Source organism: Arachis duranensis, chromosome 3 (genome assembly GCF_000817695.3).
Source record: "Arachis duranensis cultivar V14167 chromosome 3, aradu.V14167.gnm2.J7QH, whole genome shotgun sequence".
Lineage (NCBI taxonomy): Eukaryota > Viridiplantae > Streptophyta > Magnoliopsida > Fabales > Fabaceae > Arachis > Arachis duranensis.
The window spans coordinates 116,724,431-116,740,887 of NC_029774.3; the positions used below are offsets into that span (position 1 = coordinate 116,724,431).

Here is a 16,457-nt window from a genome sequence, read left to right on the forward strand (position 1 = left end):
GATAATGTTTGTAATATTATTTATATATATATATATATATATATGGATGTACTCTTTATGAGTTTCTTAAAGTTGTATGGTATGTATGGATGTACGTTGTATAGCAAAAGTATTTTTTTTGGGAGCGGTTTTGCGGTTAAAAATTTAAATAGGCTCATATTTTAGTAATAAATAGTATAAGTGTCGTCGTAATGTCCGAGCTATCAGAGTCGCACAGCCGGAAGCGTGAGTTTTGGTAGTTAAGGTGTTACATTTATGTTGCAATTGGGGATTTAGATATATTTTGCTTTTAGCAATGATAGAGATTGTAAGTAGAAGATAGTTATTTGAAGTTTGTCTTAAGGCTTCTCTTATTGATAGTGTCTTAAGGTAGGATGCCAAGGTTTTGAAGCTTAGTTCAAAGGTGGGAAGGAAATTGAGCAGCTCACCAATGAGGTATTTTATTTTTTTTTGTTTGAATACTAATAAAATATAAGTGAAATGTTGGTGGGTAATGTTCAATGAATGTTGGCATTGTTGTTTTGTCTAGCTTGGATACTAACATTTTTTATTGACATGAAACTTTGTTCATCTTTTTGGCTTTAATGCTTATGTTGATAGATATTTATTTATGGGTGGCTAATGATGTTTATTTACTTATTTTATCTTTCAGATGAAAATGTGTCATGATATGATTACTACGTGCATTATGTTCAAAACTATCTTGGTGTTTTTTTTTTTCAAAAGTTCTGATTAAGTGTTTAGCTTATCTAGATCTGCGACTTCATGACCAACTACTAGTATGAGTTAGTCTATCACCAGTTTTTAAAATTGTGCTCCCTTTGTCTTTAAGCTTCTCTTAGCATCTCAATTTTACAAGAGATACTGAAAAATATTATGTGATGCTTCTGCCATTTCATTTTAGTGTGATCAAGTATTTATAATGTTCTATTTTAGCGTGATCAATTTTTTCTCATAAATTAAAAAACTAAAAGATAAAATAGATTAATGAAATAATTTTTTTGCACTAACCCATATACAACATGTGTTTTCCTTTATACAAAAATGCCTTCTACTGAATATTTGCCACCATAATTTTCTTTGCCATTAAGTTAGTGCAAGTTGTACCCTTTTTCATGGGATCAAAATTTGTATTTTCTGTTTGATACTAATTATATCCAAAAGGAAGATCAATCTGTAGTTTACTACTTGAAAAGATAGAAGAAAATTATAAATTGGCTGTTTGGTCTCTGATTTTTATGTTTTTTAGAAGATCAATATGTAGTTTACTTTATTATTTTTATTTGCATTTTGGTGTTTGATACTAACAGAGATATTTATATCACAAATTTCATTTGCAGATTCCATAATACGAATTCCATGTCCTTAGCGTTTAGTGTTCTTGAGGATCTTATTGAGCTTTTAGGGAGCAAAAGTAACCTCATTGAAGAGGCAGGGAGCTTGCAATGTCTCCAATCAAATTGGTAGGTATCAATACTCCTTGCTATATTAGAAAGCAATATCTAAGACTTATTTTTTCATTTGAGAAACTCATGATCTATGAATGAGAGACCCAACCTATTGGCATTGGTAATTGAATTGCAGTTTGCATTTGTTTTAATTCAACTTAATGATGAATATGATGAAATATGCTGTTATCTCTGGATGGCTATATAAGGTTCTAGACCAGTTAAATATTTTTTTAAAAAATAAAAAATAAAATACTTTGTAGAATAGCATATCATAGTTTGAGTTGTTTGGTTAAAAGCAACGTTCACGTATCTCTTGATTTTTTATTTTGATTCTTGCCATAAGATATTGTTGTTTTGTTTGATTTCCTTCTTTTTTATTTTGGTGATATAAAGCTTTAGGTTTTCATCAAATAAGCCTATGCCTCAGGTTTTAATAAACTGGAAATTAAAAATTATAAAGAATATTTATACACATGATTGATGTTTGATTAAACTGTATCATTATTGTGATTGATCATCAGCCACTTATTCAATGTAGCTTTATGCTGGTAATTAGGTTATGGATGCAATTCAAATATAATGTAAATATACAATTCCTTTTAATATCATTAGCCTCAAGAAAAAAAATTATTAATTGCTTTCTTTTACTGCAATCCAAAACCAAAGAACTAACAGTGTAATTAGTTTTATTGATAATCTAAGGAGAATATATAATATCTCAAGTAGCTAGAAAGCTTAAAGTAGCTCTTTAACAACATCATATTTTTAATTAGTATTATTTCATAAAATATCTCAATAACATTACTTTATATACTTAATATACATATGTACATTTTGTGGAGGCTATTAAAACCATTATTTCTATATTTAATACTTCAGAGAAAAAAGTTGACAAGATAAAAGAACTTCTGAACGTTAATTCGTGTTACTTAGAGGTAAGAAACTCTTTAATTCAAGTTACTAACAACTTTAATAGATCTTGGCAGTAAAAAGAGGCTAATTTATGTAAGTGTTGAGTTTAATTCATTTATTCTAAATCAACTGATATAAAGATATTTTTTGGTAAAAAGAAATCTTTGGCTAATGCACTATGAGAAAGTTGCATAAGTATAGATGATTTATATGTGAACTGCTTTGAAAAAAATAATTTTTTGAGATGGAGACTAATTCTTTTTATTTTTATGTATTTGATTTCAAAAAAAATAAATTAAAAACAATCTTTTTTTTCATTGGAGTTGTCCATAGTTCCTTTGAAAGAAGAGATTAGCTTAGTAGTTGTATCTATTAATAACAATTTTGTGCAATATAAGATAAGGTTATCAAAAGTCCGACTTATTCTCAAAGTTCCTTAACTTTCAATTTCACCTCAAAAGTGTTAAGACTTTATTTCACCTTCAAAACTGAAATATTTTACATGTGAGAATATATGGAAGCAAACCAAGATTCATCTCTTGGTCAAATTAAAGGTATGAAAATTAAATACCAATCAACCATTTTTTAAATATGAGAATTGGAAACCAAATTACTTTTATTTAAATTTTAGAGATGAATCTTATTTAACTCTATAAGTAAATTATGATCATTCATGCATGCCATGTATGAGCTATGACTATTCTTTCGTCTGCGAATTTGGAGGGCAAATATATATAGATTGTCAAATAGAATTGAATTTGATTTAGTACATTTAAAATTTTAAATTTAAAGGTTGTTATATAAAAGAATCTCGCACATCTTATCTCTCTAAAAAATAAAGATCAAATTGTTTACCTGCTTTTTTTCTTAAAGAGTTTTTCTTGGTTTAATTTTAATTGGCCTCTTAGATGTTTCGAGTTGTATAATTGTTCTTTTCTTTTCAATTTTTATTTAATTTTTAATATTATCTTATATACTTAAAAATCACAGTTTGGGATGAATAGAAAACTGATTCCTCTAATCATTTTACTTTTATTGCCCCCATAATAGATAGATGATGTTTCGATCGATGATTGGAGAATACATGTGGATTGGAAAGAATGTGGTCGCAATATAAGAGAAAGTAGAAGGGCAAAAGTAAATAATATAGTTATGTTTTGTGGTAGCATTATGGAAGTGATTGCAACTACAGCCTTTTTGTAATTTCTGATATAATTTCTGACTGCAGGTTGTGGTTTCTTCAAATGTGGTTACAAGTCATATTGTCAAGGATAATAGTAGTAGGGATTCAATTATCTATTAACTTTTGTAAATGTGAATTTTGCCTCAGATTTTATTTTGTTTATTTTCCTTTTGAAGGGTAACCATATCAATAGAGTGTAAGCTTCAAACATGATTCTTTTTTTGGAAGAAAAACCATAATCATTTATGTATGAAAAATTTTAATTTAAATGTCTTCCCTTCTTGATCGATGATTGTTGTATTTGTTTCAGACTATGAAAATACTTTATTTATTCATGGACAATGTATTGGATGTATAGAATGATTTATGTTGTGTTATATATTCATATATGAGCTCCTTTGTGCATAGATTAAGAAAACAAAAAAAAAATTGATTTATAAAAAAGTATGCTCTAAGAATGAAAAATATATTAAAAAAATATTTTGAATAATTAATTTTCACTTTCACATAATTGTTAATTTAATTTTTTTTAAATTTAGCTAAAATGTATTTTAAAAGTTATCATTTAAAAAAATATTAAAAAATATAAATTAATATAAACTAAAATATTAAAAAATATTAACTATATTTTTTTTACATACTAATTAAATTAATCATTTAATCTGTTACTAAATAAGTTAATTCTTTTAATAAATGTATATTAATCTTTTTGTAAACAAATTATACATAAATACAATAAAGTATATTAAAGACATGACTTGCACATAATGCAGGTCATATAATAGGATCTAATAATATAACTAATATCACTTAGTATTTGTTATTTGTATAGTGATAATATAAATTATTTTTATTAAAATTTTAATCACATAAACATAATAACTTTTATATTTAAATAAAATTTATAAATATGGACTAGAAAAATGATAAAATTATTTAGTTTTAGAAAAATAAATAATAGAACAGTCTTATACACTTTATAATAAATTTTATACACAAAAATATTTTTAAATTAAAAATAACAAATATTAATATTAATAATTCAGTACCAACAAATTTTTATAATGGATTAAACATTTAGTCCGCACCTAGCGCTTGTTTTTTAACGTGTATTTCTTTTTTTGACACATTTCGATTAAATTAATACAAACAAAATATAAGAGAAATGATGAAATAAAATTGTTTTGTTAAATTAATGCTTTGATACAAATTAAAAATCAATGGTTTGTATATGTATGTAAAAAGTTAGAGAGAAAATGAAGAGAAAGTGTTTTTGTGAGGGAGGAGTTGGTTGAATCCAGCAAGCATGTGACCCACGCTGTCTGTTTTTAATATATAACTATGTGCGGATCTTACACTTATCACATAAGCATGGCTTCCTCAACAGCGTTCTTCTCTCTCCTCTTTCTACTGTCTCTCTCGTTCGCCGCAACCATCAGATCCGTAAGAACACTGCCCTCCAATCTCGTCTATATATCGTTTTTTGATTTCATGCGTAAGAATGTGAATGAATATAATATTGTGATGTACGCAGGATTCTGATGCGGAGTGCGTGTTTACGGTGTACGTTAGGACGGGATCGGTGTTGAAAGGGGGAACGGATTCCAAGATCGGATTGAAGCTATACGACAAGTACGGTTACTACATCTACATCAACAACCTCCAGGCCTGGGGAGGCTTAATGGGCAAGAACTACAACTACTTCGAACGCGGCAACCTCGACATCTTCAGCGGCAGGGGACCGTGTCTCGAATCACCTGTATGCGCCGTTAATGTCACCTCCGACGGCGCCGGTTCTCATCACGGATGGTACTGCAACTACGTCGAGGTCACCACCACTGGGCCCCACGTCTCCTGCAATCAAGAGCAGTTCGAAGTGGAGCAGTGGCTTGCTGTTGATACCGTTCCCTATCAGCTTTGGGCCGCTAGGAATAAGTGCAGGTACAGCTTGGACCAGGCCCGCCCCAGGCCCAACCATGGAGGAGCTAGTCTGTCCATGTCTCTATGATGTGCCTCCGGTCAGTGCTGTTTTGTTGTTGTAATGCTTGAATGCTTCGGGGCAACTTTGGGAGCTTTTCCTTTAGGCAACACTCTACTGTTTTGCGAGTCTTTGTAATGTTGCCTAATAATAATGAAATGAAAAATGATCTTTTTGTGAGTCTTTTATATATCTTTTTAGTTTTTATGGTACAAATCATAAATTCTTTTATGTCAAAAATAAAAAGTTTATACGAACAATAACGAAAGTGGTAGATCTCATCTCTCTCGATAACGTTGTATTCAAAATATGGCAGGCTGGCTACGTGGTGATCACTGATCACATCGCTGCGCAGGAGGATAAACCCTAATAATTGTTATCTGCATTACCCCCCATGGATCTTACTCCAAGCAATTAGGTGTCAAAGTGAATATATTGATGCAAGGAATGTAGAGATCCAAATCAAACTAATTACTATGGCTTCCATTTTGAAACTCTGGTTTATTAATCCAATCACCTAAATATTTAATTGAACCGGTTCTTCATGTTAGGCATGTCACATGTGAGTATCTGACATGTGAATCTCGCGGTCGCAGTGGCACATTAGAAAATGTGAAAGACATGCCCCCGCGAGATTTAGGGTTTCAACGTAACATAATTATTTAATAATTTGTATGTGACTAAGGGGAAAAAATGTACAAGCTTGTACGAATATTATTCATTCAATTTACTATTTACACATTACGAATTTAACAAACAAACAAATCAAATGTATACTAGTCCATAAACAAATCGGCCCTAATCTTTGGACATTAATGATACAATTCCTCCATATGTTGGAGGTAGTTGTTTCTCTAACTATCTTCTCATCTAAACTATACCATACAAGTAAGGTCCATAATCTATATGACGTTTTTCACCTGGCTAATTACTTTTTACTGAGTTGCGCTTTGGCCTCCAACAAAGCCCTACTTACTTCCTCATCTTCCGGTGTCTCTTTTACCAATATTTCATAGTCTTGTATTGCAGCTTCCCATTTTTTCAACTGCAATTTCACCATAAATATATCACAGTTCAATTTCTCTCTTTTTTTAAAAAAAAACATAGAAATTGAAGTTTAAGAAATTGAATACCTTTGCATTACAATTAGCTCTTCTCAACCTGGCCTTGGTGTAAGATGGGCGCAAACTAAGAGCAGCCGTACAATCTTCCACAGCTTTGTCGTATTGAGCTAAGTTTGCTCTACAAGCAGCTCGGTTGCATAGCAAAACCGAGTTATAAGGATCATGGGCAAGACCCTCTTCATAGGCAGCACAAGCCTCGGAGAATTTCGATTCCTTGAAAAGGTTGTTGCCATTTGATCTTGCAGCTGCCATGCCTTTCGCCTTCCTCATCACTTTGCTAACCTCCCTGTTATTTGAGTCTAGCCTACTTGCTTCTTGAACTGCTTCTAATGCAGCTTCAAATCTGCCCAACACTTAAGCCGTCAAGCACTTAAAAAATAAAAATCAATATTCACCAATGACCACTCTACTTGTTTTAAGACACTAACCTGCCAGCAACCAAATCAACTTGAGCCCGAGTCACCAACAAATTTGCATTACTTATGGCTCCAAAGAACTTGGTACAATCCTCAACTTTAAACTTTGGACCCTTTGACATTGCTTCGTCTGCATCTTGATGCCTTCGGAGCTTTAAAAATGCTTCTGCTTGCAATGCAAATATCTTCCAGTACAGCCACAACCAGAATCATATCAGCATATGCACATGCATCATGCATGTATGTATGTGTAAGATAGAAGTTGCTCACCTGTGGAGCGGAATCTGCACCGCATGATATAGCGTTATTAGTCTCCTTGATGAGGTTGTTCCAATCTCCTAACCTGCGAGCCTCGGTGCACTTGTTTAGCTGGAGCTGAAGATTCTTTGCTCTTGCAATCTCTTCTGGATTAGCCTCAGGTCCTGCAAGTTTATAATGATAAAGGGCCTTATCTGTTTCCCCTAATCTGCAGAAACAAACGAGTGAGTCTGACAACACCCTTGTAATTGACAAGTTAGTATCCAACCACATGCACGTTTTCATATCACACCAACCTTGTGTACAAGTTTCCCAATCGATGATGAGCTCTATGGTAATGAGGCTCTATTTGGATGGCTTCTCTACACTCAAACACAGCTTCCAAGAGCCTACCACGTGCAGTTAATGCTGCACTTCTGTTGCTCCTATACGATGCCTTATTCGGATCAAGCGCAATCGCAGCATCATACAAAGCTAAAGCCTCTTCAAACCTCCCATTCTTGTAATCTTCATTTCCCATTATCTTCAACTGCTCTGGATCCATTCTAATAGATAGTGCTCTGCAAAAAGAAGCAGAGTCTTTCTTTTCTATTCTGGCCACATTTTGCTCCGTAGGATTTGTGTTTCTTCCGTTATAAGCAACCGGGTCTGGGTTTTCTTGCCTAATATGTTTGCCCACAGCACTATTGCTTGAATTGGTACTCTGTTGCCTCAGGTTACCTAAATCACCAGCCAGCATGACATTGCTTGATGAAGCTCTAACAAGGGTACTGCTTCCATTGGACTTGTGGTGATCCATGATCATTCTTTCGAGCTCGCCGGATATGCCAATGGCTTCTTGGGGCACCCTCCTTCCTTGAGTGACATAGCCCTCAGCAGGTGAAACTCTTGATGTGCCTCGTACTTTATTTTCGGTCACAGCAAGAGTTGGCTTGTATTGATGAGGCTTGGAGGAGTTAGAACGTGATGAATAATCTTGGGCTTTGGACGTAGTTGTTGGCACCGAAGATGCATCTTTGGAGCCACCTCCATGCCTTTTCATGTATTTTGGGTTCGGTTCCTTCACAAAATTCTTGTCGTTGATTTTGGCAATGGGAGCAGAAGTCTCGGAGGTTGTTCCGCGTCTCCAGAATACTAAGCAGCAACCATATTTATGCGGCAATATATCTCCCATCTTCTGGTGATCTTATGTTGAGGATGTTCTATCGATGATTTCTTAAGCTAAAGCAGGAGCTAAGACAAGACAAGACAAGAATGGCTGCTTAAATGTCTTGGTCCATAAATGATGAAACAATGAAAACTAATTAATGCAACATGAACAAGGTTATAAATCAGGACTAAACATCTCGAAAAACGGAAACTCCTTCAAGTCTGAATGTCAACAAGAGACGAAATGGCAGGATATATTTATTATCAATGGAATGTAATAAGTGAGTTTGTTAAGAAAAAAGTGAAAACGATAGCAACAGCTGGCTTTTCAGTTTTGTTTGGTGGTGCAGTTTCAATATCCATAGGGATCCTTTACATAATAATCCAGCTTAACGGTCTAAAAACTGTAACGCGCATATAATCGAAATTCCTAGCTTATAGCTATGTTGGCCTATGCCAATAACATCTTTTTCATTCAATCCACCAGAAAAACCTGACTCTTCTATCTGAAATAGGTCGAGCTCCATTTGGCCAGGTTGATTCAATGGATTACGAGTAGTTGTTGGTGGAAAAAAATATGGTTTTATAATATTTTAAAATTTTATATCGTCTTCTAATCAACTATTTCTATTATTAATAAATTTTAAAATAGTTGATACTTGAAGTTTAATTAAAAAAATTTGTTAACATAATACAGTTATATTACATACAATTTTAACCACCCTATGCATATACAAACACAAATATAAAAATTCAAAAACTAAAAAACAAACCTCGCTCTCACTAATAACATACGCTCCACTCCATTCTCACTCATAACACACTCTCCACCCCACTCTCACCAATTTCAGTTACAGCCATAATCACCTCCCTTTTTTTCTCTCTCAGGCGCCATTCTCTTTCTCTTGGTCTCAGACGCGATTCTCTCCTCTTTCTCTCTGTCTCAATCGCGATTTTCAGCTATGTTCTTTCCAATATTTCTTCCACTGAGTTTTGCTACTTTTTTTTCTTGTTTGATTCTGGATTTTCGTCTTTATTCAAGGTGACTTTTTACTCTTTGTATTTTTTTTATTTCTGCATGCTTCATTGTTGCTACTTCTTATGTTTGATTTTGCTACTTATTATTTGATTTTAGGTCTAATTTTTTCTACTAAAAAAAATGTGGAGCGCAATTAGCAAGGCTCCTTCAAATAAAGCATCTAACTTGGTCCTGCCTTTTTTCCAAATGACAATGCGATCTTGACCAAAAAATTACTACTTCGATCTTGTCTTTGATTTTTGTGAAACAACGTAACTTTTCTCCATATCATAGTTATTAAAATCGAACGGGTAATTTTTTACTTTTCTTTCAACTTAAATTGAAAGAAATTTTTTTTTGAAAAAGACTTTTTTTAATCAAAAAATAAAGTTCATTTTTAAAAAATATTAAAAAAAATTGAAATAAACTTTTTTGAAACATTGAAAAAAGTTATCTATTGAGTCATTTATAGAATAAGAAATCTTCTTCTTATTAAGAACTCAACGGGACCCCTCAAATTCATCAACAAAAAGAGTGGATCCCTGTTGAGTTCTTCTTACACGTTCATTTTCGAATCGGTTAAATTACTGAATTATCGGGTTATTGGTTCAACCGATGAGTTACTGGTCGAGCCGGTTAATCCGGTTATTAGTCAGGCTACTAGATCAGTAGATCATTGCTCATGTACAGGTTTTCATGTGAAGTTGATATTTAAAAACCGTTAGATGATTTGGCAAGTTTGACTAAATTATCATTTAACGATTTTCAATTATCAACTTCATATGAAGACAAATGTATGTGAATCTTTACCTATTATTATATACTACAAATATTTGTTAAAAAAATAATATTAATAGATATCGTATAATTATAAAAAAATAAATTAATTGTGATTAATAAATTTTTTTATTTATCTTTTTAATTTGTATTAAATATAAAATTATAGTTAAATAAAATATAATTAATTTAAAAATGAGTGATATTAAAATTAAAATAAATTGAATATAAGTAAACTAAAACATCATATATGTATTATAATTTGTACTTATAATAGCAAGAAGCACTGCAGTCTGGTGATCCGATTAGCTTTATTATTTTCTTAAGGTAAGGGGTTCGAACCCCGACCGATCGGCTCGGTCGGATCGATACTCACCAATTTTTGTCGGTTCACTACGGATTTGATCAATTTATTTCAATTTTCTATTTTAAACGGTTGAAATTTTAGACTAGACCGATATTAAATTCGATTCACTAGATTTTAGATCAAACCGATCAGTCTGATCCGATTTTAATAACTATGGTCAATATCACTATTATTGTCATGTGTTAATGAAAGTCGCTAATGTGTCACGTTAACATGATGAGTTAGAGGTTAAGTACTAACATTTATTGGACGAGAACTTATTTGTTTATAAATTTAAATTGGTAACAACTTATTTATCCATATTGACTCGAACAAAACTACATTTTAACTTTAAATTGATTAGGAACCTATTTATCTTAAAAAGATCGATACAATATTTTTTAATTATTAATTAATTTTTTATTATTATAATATTAATTATATTAATATTTTTTTTAATTAATTCTTGAATGAATTGTATAATAAATATAGGCTAATTAATAAATTTTTTAATTTTAAAAAATATTATTTATTATTAATTATGATGAACTTTAAGAATTATTTGCATGTATAACCATGTATAATGATTTGGATTAAAATATATGTACATTTATTTATAGTATTGTTAATAATTGACTAACTCTTTTAAAGCATAAAGTAATCAGTGTTGTTGACTTGATGTTACTGTTAATAGTTTCTTATCTTGTAATTTTAGCAATCCTTTTGGGTAGGTTTGAGCGTTTTCACATAAAAAAAAAAAGAAAAAAATAGAAAAAATTACTGCTTTGAATATTAAGAATACACTTATTTAATGTCTAATAATATATTAACTATTATTATATAGCCATTATAAAAGAATACAAGAGACTCCAAATTCTAATTATAATTCCATAATACTAGTAATATATTACAAGGCCACTTTAAATTATATTACTAATTTATTAATTGTATAAAAATAAAAAAATTTATTTAAAAAATATTATATTAATTTTTTTAGAATAAATAAATCTTTGACAAATAAATCTTTGAATAATTTGATATTAAAACGATATCATTTTTTTAATAAATATAGACAAAATAAATTTTTGACTAATTTAAATTTAAAAACAAATAAATCCTTATCTATTCCATGTTAGCATTTAACATCTAACTTTAACATGACACATCAACAATTTTGTCAACACCTCGACAAAGTGAATGGTTTGTTTAGTTAGAGGTCCTCATGTCATTACTTAAATTCCTTATACTAAATAAAACATAAATTTGCAGCTTCAAGTTTATCATGTAAATAACAAAGATTCATCCCATTCTAGTTTTCATAGTTAACCTTGCTAAAGTTTTTAATATCAGTCGTACACGGACTATCAAACTTGAGGAAAAAATTGTGTTAGATTAAGGTATCAATGCTAAAACTCAGACATCCGAGTGTAAAGCTTCTATTCAAAATGTTATCAAAGAAGACATCAACCAAAGTTAAAATGATGAGATCTTGTACAGATCATATCGCCACCGCAAATGTTTTTCCCCTTTATGCCAGTCTGATAAGACATTTGAATTCATTCTTGAACCGCCAAAGTTGCTTCCTCAAATGTAAATTATTTGGGATCTCACAAGGGAAAAATCAACGGTTAAAAGTAATATTGAACTGGATTATACAGTCAAGGGTTTTCTCTTTAGTTCTTTCGATATAGCTTCTGACAACTCCTTTGCATTATACTCTACTCCGAAGCATCGCACAACCTCCATGTTGGGGTTTAACAAATACCTGATTGTTTTAAAAAGAACTTATATCTTTAGGTAAGAAGCAGAACAAATTACAGAAGGAAACAAGGGTAAAAGAAGGGCTTACATGCTATGGGAACAGTCAACAAGATAATCGCCCCCATCATCTTCAACTTTTTTAAAATAAACACGATATTCTTGTGCCATCTGCCTAATAGCTGTGACAGGCCCAGTTAATCCAATGATTCTAGAGTCGAACTCTGCAGTACATCAAAAGGAAGCCAGATGACAAATGTTAATGAGACAAACATTATTAAGGGAGGGGAAGGATAAAAACATCAAGCATAATTTTGCAAAGGCTGAAGTTTCAGTAACGAGAAACAATCTAACCTTTAAGGTATGCATGAAGCTGCGAGGGAGTATCACGTTGAGGATCAATAGTAACAAACACCGGTAAAATCTTGAGATGTTCTTTAGATTCTTCATCCAAATACGATATGTAATGTTATTGTTAATTCATAAATGGAACTGACTTATATAATACGGTAATGTAAACATAGACAGAAGTGTCAAACCTAAAATATCAATTGTCTTGGCCATGATCAAAACTTGCTCTGGCCCAATATCAGGGGATGAGGTATAACCGAAGTAGAGAAGAACCCAATTCCCAAGAAAATTACGTTCTGTAACTGTTTGTTTGTCTGTATTAATAAGCGAAAAGGGACCTCCAATTATGGGTCCATTGATAATATTTCTGCTGCGGCTATCATCCTGTTGATGACCTGATCCAAATCGAATGAGCAATTAATACAACAAACAGCAGCTAATCAGTAACAGAGATGTCCTGTGTGCATATGAGATTATATCACAAGAACAACAAACAAGAATTTGAAGGCAGATTAAGGGAAACAAACTTATTTTTTATCCTGAACTTGAATTTTCATCGACAACAAGAAACAAAGGGGTATGGAACTAAGAGAAATCAAGCATCCACCTGAACATGTTTGTCCACAAATACACATAGGTGTAGGGCAAGCAATCATAAAATCACAATTGGCCTAGGGGGAACTGGCACATCACATTGTCATTATCCATAACCTTAAGATTTATAATAAAACTAAGTGCAAAATATATTAGCACATGATTTAAAGATACCTAATGGCACTCAAGACAACGCCTTGTATTCAGCAAAACTCAAACAGCGAAATTTGTCACAACAAATGATACCTTACGACACACTCATCGCTGAATCAAAAGTGACTGAATGACAATATAACAAGATAAGGATGAAAAAGAGAGCATGAATGAAACAGAAGAAAGCGTTTGAAAGCAGATAATGTGAGAATGGGAATTAGTTACCTTTGGGAACAGCTCTCCTCTCATCGTTGTAATGAAAGAAAGCAGCAAAGCCAGCAAATCCTAGAAGAGCAGCTGACTGCAGGAGAAGATACAGTGAGAAAAGCAATAAACTCGAAAAGAATGATTTCCTCTTAGAAGAAGAGAACTTACAAGAGCATAAGTAGCGAAGGAACTAGAAGGCTGGGATGGCGGTCCACTAGGGTATACAGAACGGCCATTGGACTTCGCTTTCCAGTGTGGCGTCGACTTGGTATAGCTCACAGATGGAACAAACCTATCACAGGAACCGCACTCAAAATTGAATTCAATTGGAAAACGAAATCTGAAATCGAAGATGTGTGTCTACTGTCTAGTGTACCTGGGAAGAAGAGCAGTGAGAGCGTGGCGCCTCGAGGGAAACAGCACCAACCTTGAAACGGGCATCGCTAATTAATTAAACCTGGAATGGAGACAAGCCCCATGTCAATGCTCCTTCACCGTTCAATCAAATAATTCTATTATTTTACGCCCAAATGCTAACTAGTTCACCTGCTTTTCCAATCATTTTCTCGTGCTGCCTCAAATCCATCAATACTCATTCCCGCGGCGCTCTGCTTTGGGGGTTCATACATCCGTTTTTGCTTTTGGGTATTCCAACGGGGCCTAAGCCCAGAGAAAAACGGAGATTATAGAGCAGAAACTAGTAAACTACTCGGGGCATACAGACTCCATTAACATCATCAATAATGAGAGCTTCAAGCTCTACTGGCGGGGTATCTAAAAACTCAAATCCAGGTTTGTGCTTTTTTTTTGGGTCTGGGCAGGTTGTCCTTTAAGAGTTATTGTTCATGTATATGGGCCTTATAATACCAAAAACAATTTTTATTGGACTTACATACCCAACGACCATCATTAATAAAAATAAGGCAATAGCGTTTTTCTTTTAAATAGATTGGATAATCTCCAAGATCTTACACATTACAAACTCACTCACACCATACTCACACACACAGTACATAAGGTAGCATTTGGAAATAAAAAAAAAAAAGAAAGAAAGATAGTATTTAAAAGAAAGACTGAAATTAAAAGACAGAGACTAAATTAAATCTTTGTATTGAATTTAGTGTAAAGTATATACGATTGAGTTATGATATCTTAGTATTTTATTCAGTTTAAGATAAGTATAAAATTTAAACAAACAAAATTATCTAAATACTTTTATTAATTAAAAAATAAAAAATAAAATAAAACAAATAAAATACATTGCCTCTTAAAAAGTTTTTGTCTTTGAAGCTTGCAAAAAAAATTTAAAAATATTATTAAATTTTATTTTGTTTTAATTTTATCTTAAAATTTTTTTATTTGTATTAAATATATTTCTAATAGCTAAATTTTTAAAAGAATTATGATTAATCCAACAATAATATATGATAACTATATTTGATTTACTTGTATTAAAAGTTATTTGTGTGAAATAGGTATGTCTAAAACGAGCTCAACAATTATGTGTTTATTGAATGAGCCACATTTATATAGGTTATTAGATTTTATTAGATGAAAATCAAAGGCTAATATAAAAGAAGAGCATTGATGGACTCTAATAAATATAGAATATCCTAGTACCTAAATAAATGCTTTAAATGACAATATTTTAATACACAATACTTTAAACGGTAACAGAATCTTTTAATCTTAAATAATTAAATATAAAATATGTGAGTATTTTTTATTTATTAAAATTAATTATTATGCAATTTTTTTATAATATTAAATAATTATATTAAAATAATATTTTAAACTATAACTAACATAAAAATATAAAATAATTAAAATTTTATTTTATATTAGTTGACAAATAATTGGATTATTATATTTAAAATTATTTTTATTGATAGTATATATTAGGGGTGGCAATGCGGGTCGCCTCGTCCCGCCAACTAAAGTGGGTACAAAATACTAACCATTTGACTTTGTTTTTTTTTTTAAAAATAAAATTAATTAAAATTAACAAAAAAATAATAATTAAATAATTAAATACAAATAAAAAATAGTCAAATTATAATATAATTTTTTTACTATCTTTTTTTAAAATTTTAACTTCAATAAAATTGTTTAAAATAATATTTATCAATAGAACCATCTTTATTTTAGAAAATAAGTCACATAATTTGAACATATATACGAAATTATAAAATAAAACAAATAAAGTCACATAATTGAAACATATAGACATAATTTGACGAATTTTTTTAATTTGACAAGTCTCAAATTCTAACCCGACCCACTCTTTTTAGCGGTTCGATGGATCGGCCTAACGGATTCGACCCGTTTTACCACCCCTAATATATATATATATATAAAAGAAGATTATCACATACTTTATTATATAAAGATAGATTATTTTTTGTTAATTTTAATTAATTTTATTTTTTTTTAAAAATAAAGTCAAACGGCCAGTATTTTGTACCCACTTTAATTGGCGGGGCGAGCCGACCCGCATTGCCACCCCCTAATATATACTATATAGTAATTTTTTATATATTAAATAATTATAATCATATAATAATATTGAAATAAGAAAACATATTAAATTTGTTATAGTATAACTATTTAAAATATTATTTTAATATAATTTTTTAATATTATAAAAAAATTTGCATAAAAATTTTGCAGGTTTGACGAATTTTTTTAATTTGACAGGTTTCAAATCCTAGTCCGACCCACCTTTTTTAGCGAGTTCGTCAGGTCGGCCCGACGGACTCTACCCGTTTTGCCACCCCTAATG

General features: G+C 31.2%; 3 protein-coding genes across 4 annotated transcripts; 1 reads left to right on the top strand and 2 right to left on the bottom strand.

The window, feature by feature from the left end:
• The first annotated feature begins 4,810 nt into the window (after positions 1–4,810).
• Positions 4,811–5,707, top strand: LOC107480514 (PLAT domain-containing protein 3). The gene is made up of 2 exons (XM_016100665.3): positions 4,811–4,989; positions 5,081–5,707. Exons 1-2 carry the CDS (start codon positions 4,888–4,890, stop codon positions 5,552–5,554), a joined length of 576 nt encoding a protein of 191 aa, XP_015956151.1. The 5' UTR covers positions 4,811–4,887; the 3' UTR covers positions 5,555–5,707.
• A 745-nt stretch (positions 5,708–6,452) lies between these two features.
• On the bottom strand, positions 6,453–8,496 carry LOC107480447 (inactive TPR repeat-containing thioredoxin TTL3). Its single transcript, XM_052258443.1, has 5 exons — positions 7,619–8,496; positions 7,335–7,530; positions 7,077–7,249; positions 6,658–6,991; positions 6,453–6,569 (listed from the first exon to the last, which is right to left on the bottom strand). The coding sequence occupies exons 1-5, from the start codon at positions 8,494–8,496 to the stop codon at positions 6,453–6,455; spliced, it is 1,698 nt and encodes a 565-aa protein (XP_052114403.1).
• Positions 8,497–11,982: 3,486 nt separating this feature from the next.
• On the bottom strand, positions 11,983–14,395 carry LOC107480512 (protein SCO1 homolog 2, mitochondrial). Of its 2 annotated transcripts, XM_016100663.3 has the most exons (8): positions 14,222–14,395; positions 14,052–14,132; positions 13,844–13,967; positions 13,694–13,769; positions 12,910–13,116; positions 12,725–12,814; positions 12,462–12,594; positions 11,983–12,377 (listed from the first exon to the last, which is right to left on the bottom strand). In XM_016100663.3, the coding sequence occupies exons 2-8, from the start codon at positions 14,114–14,116 to the stop codon at positions 12,263–12,265; spliced, it is 810 nt and encodes a 269-aa protein (XP_015956149.1). In that variant the 5' UTR covers positions 14,117–14,132; positions 14,222–14,395; the 3' UTR covers positions 11,983–12,262. The 2 variants fall into 2 exon arrangements, with proteins under 2 accessions (XP_015956149.1, XP_015956150.1); XM_016100664.3 differs by having other exon boundaries at positions 14,052–14,394.
• Between the last annotated feature and the right edge of the window lie 2,062 nt (positions 14,396–16,457).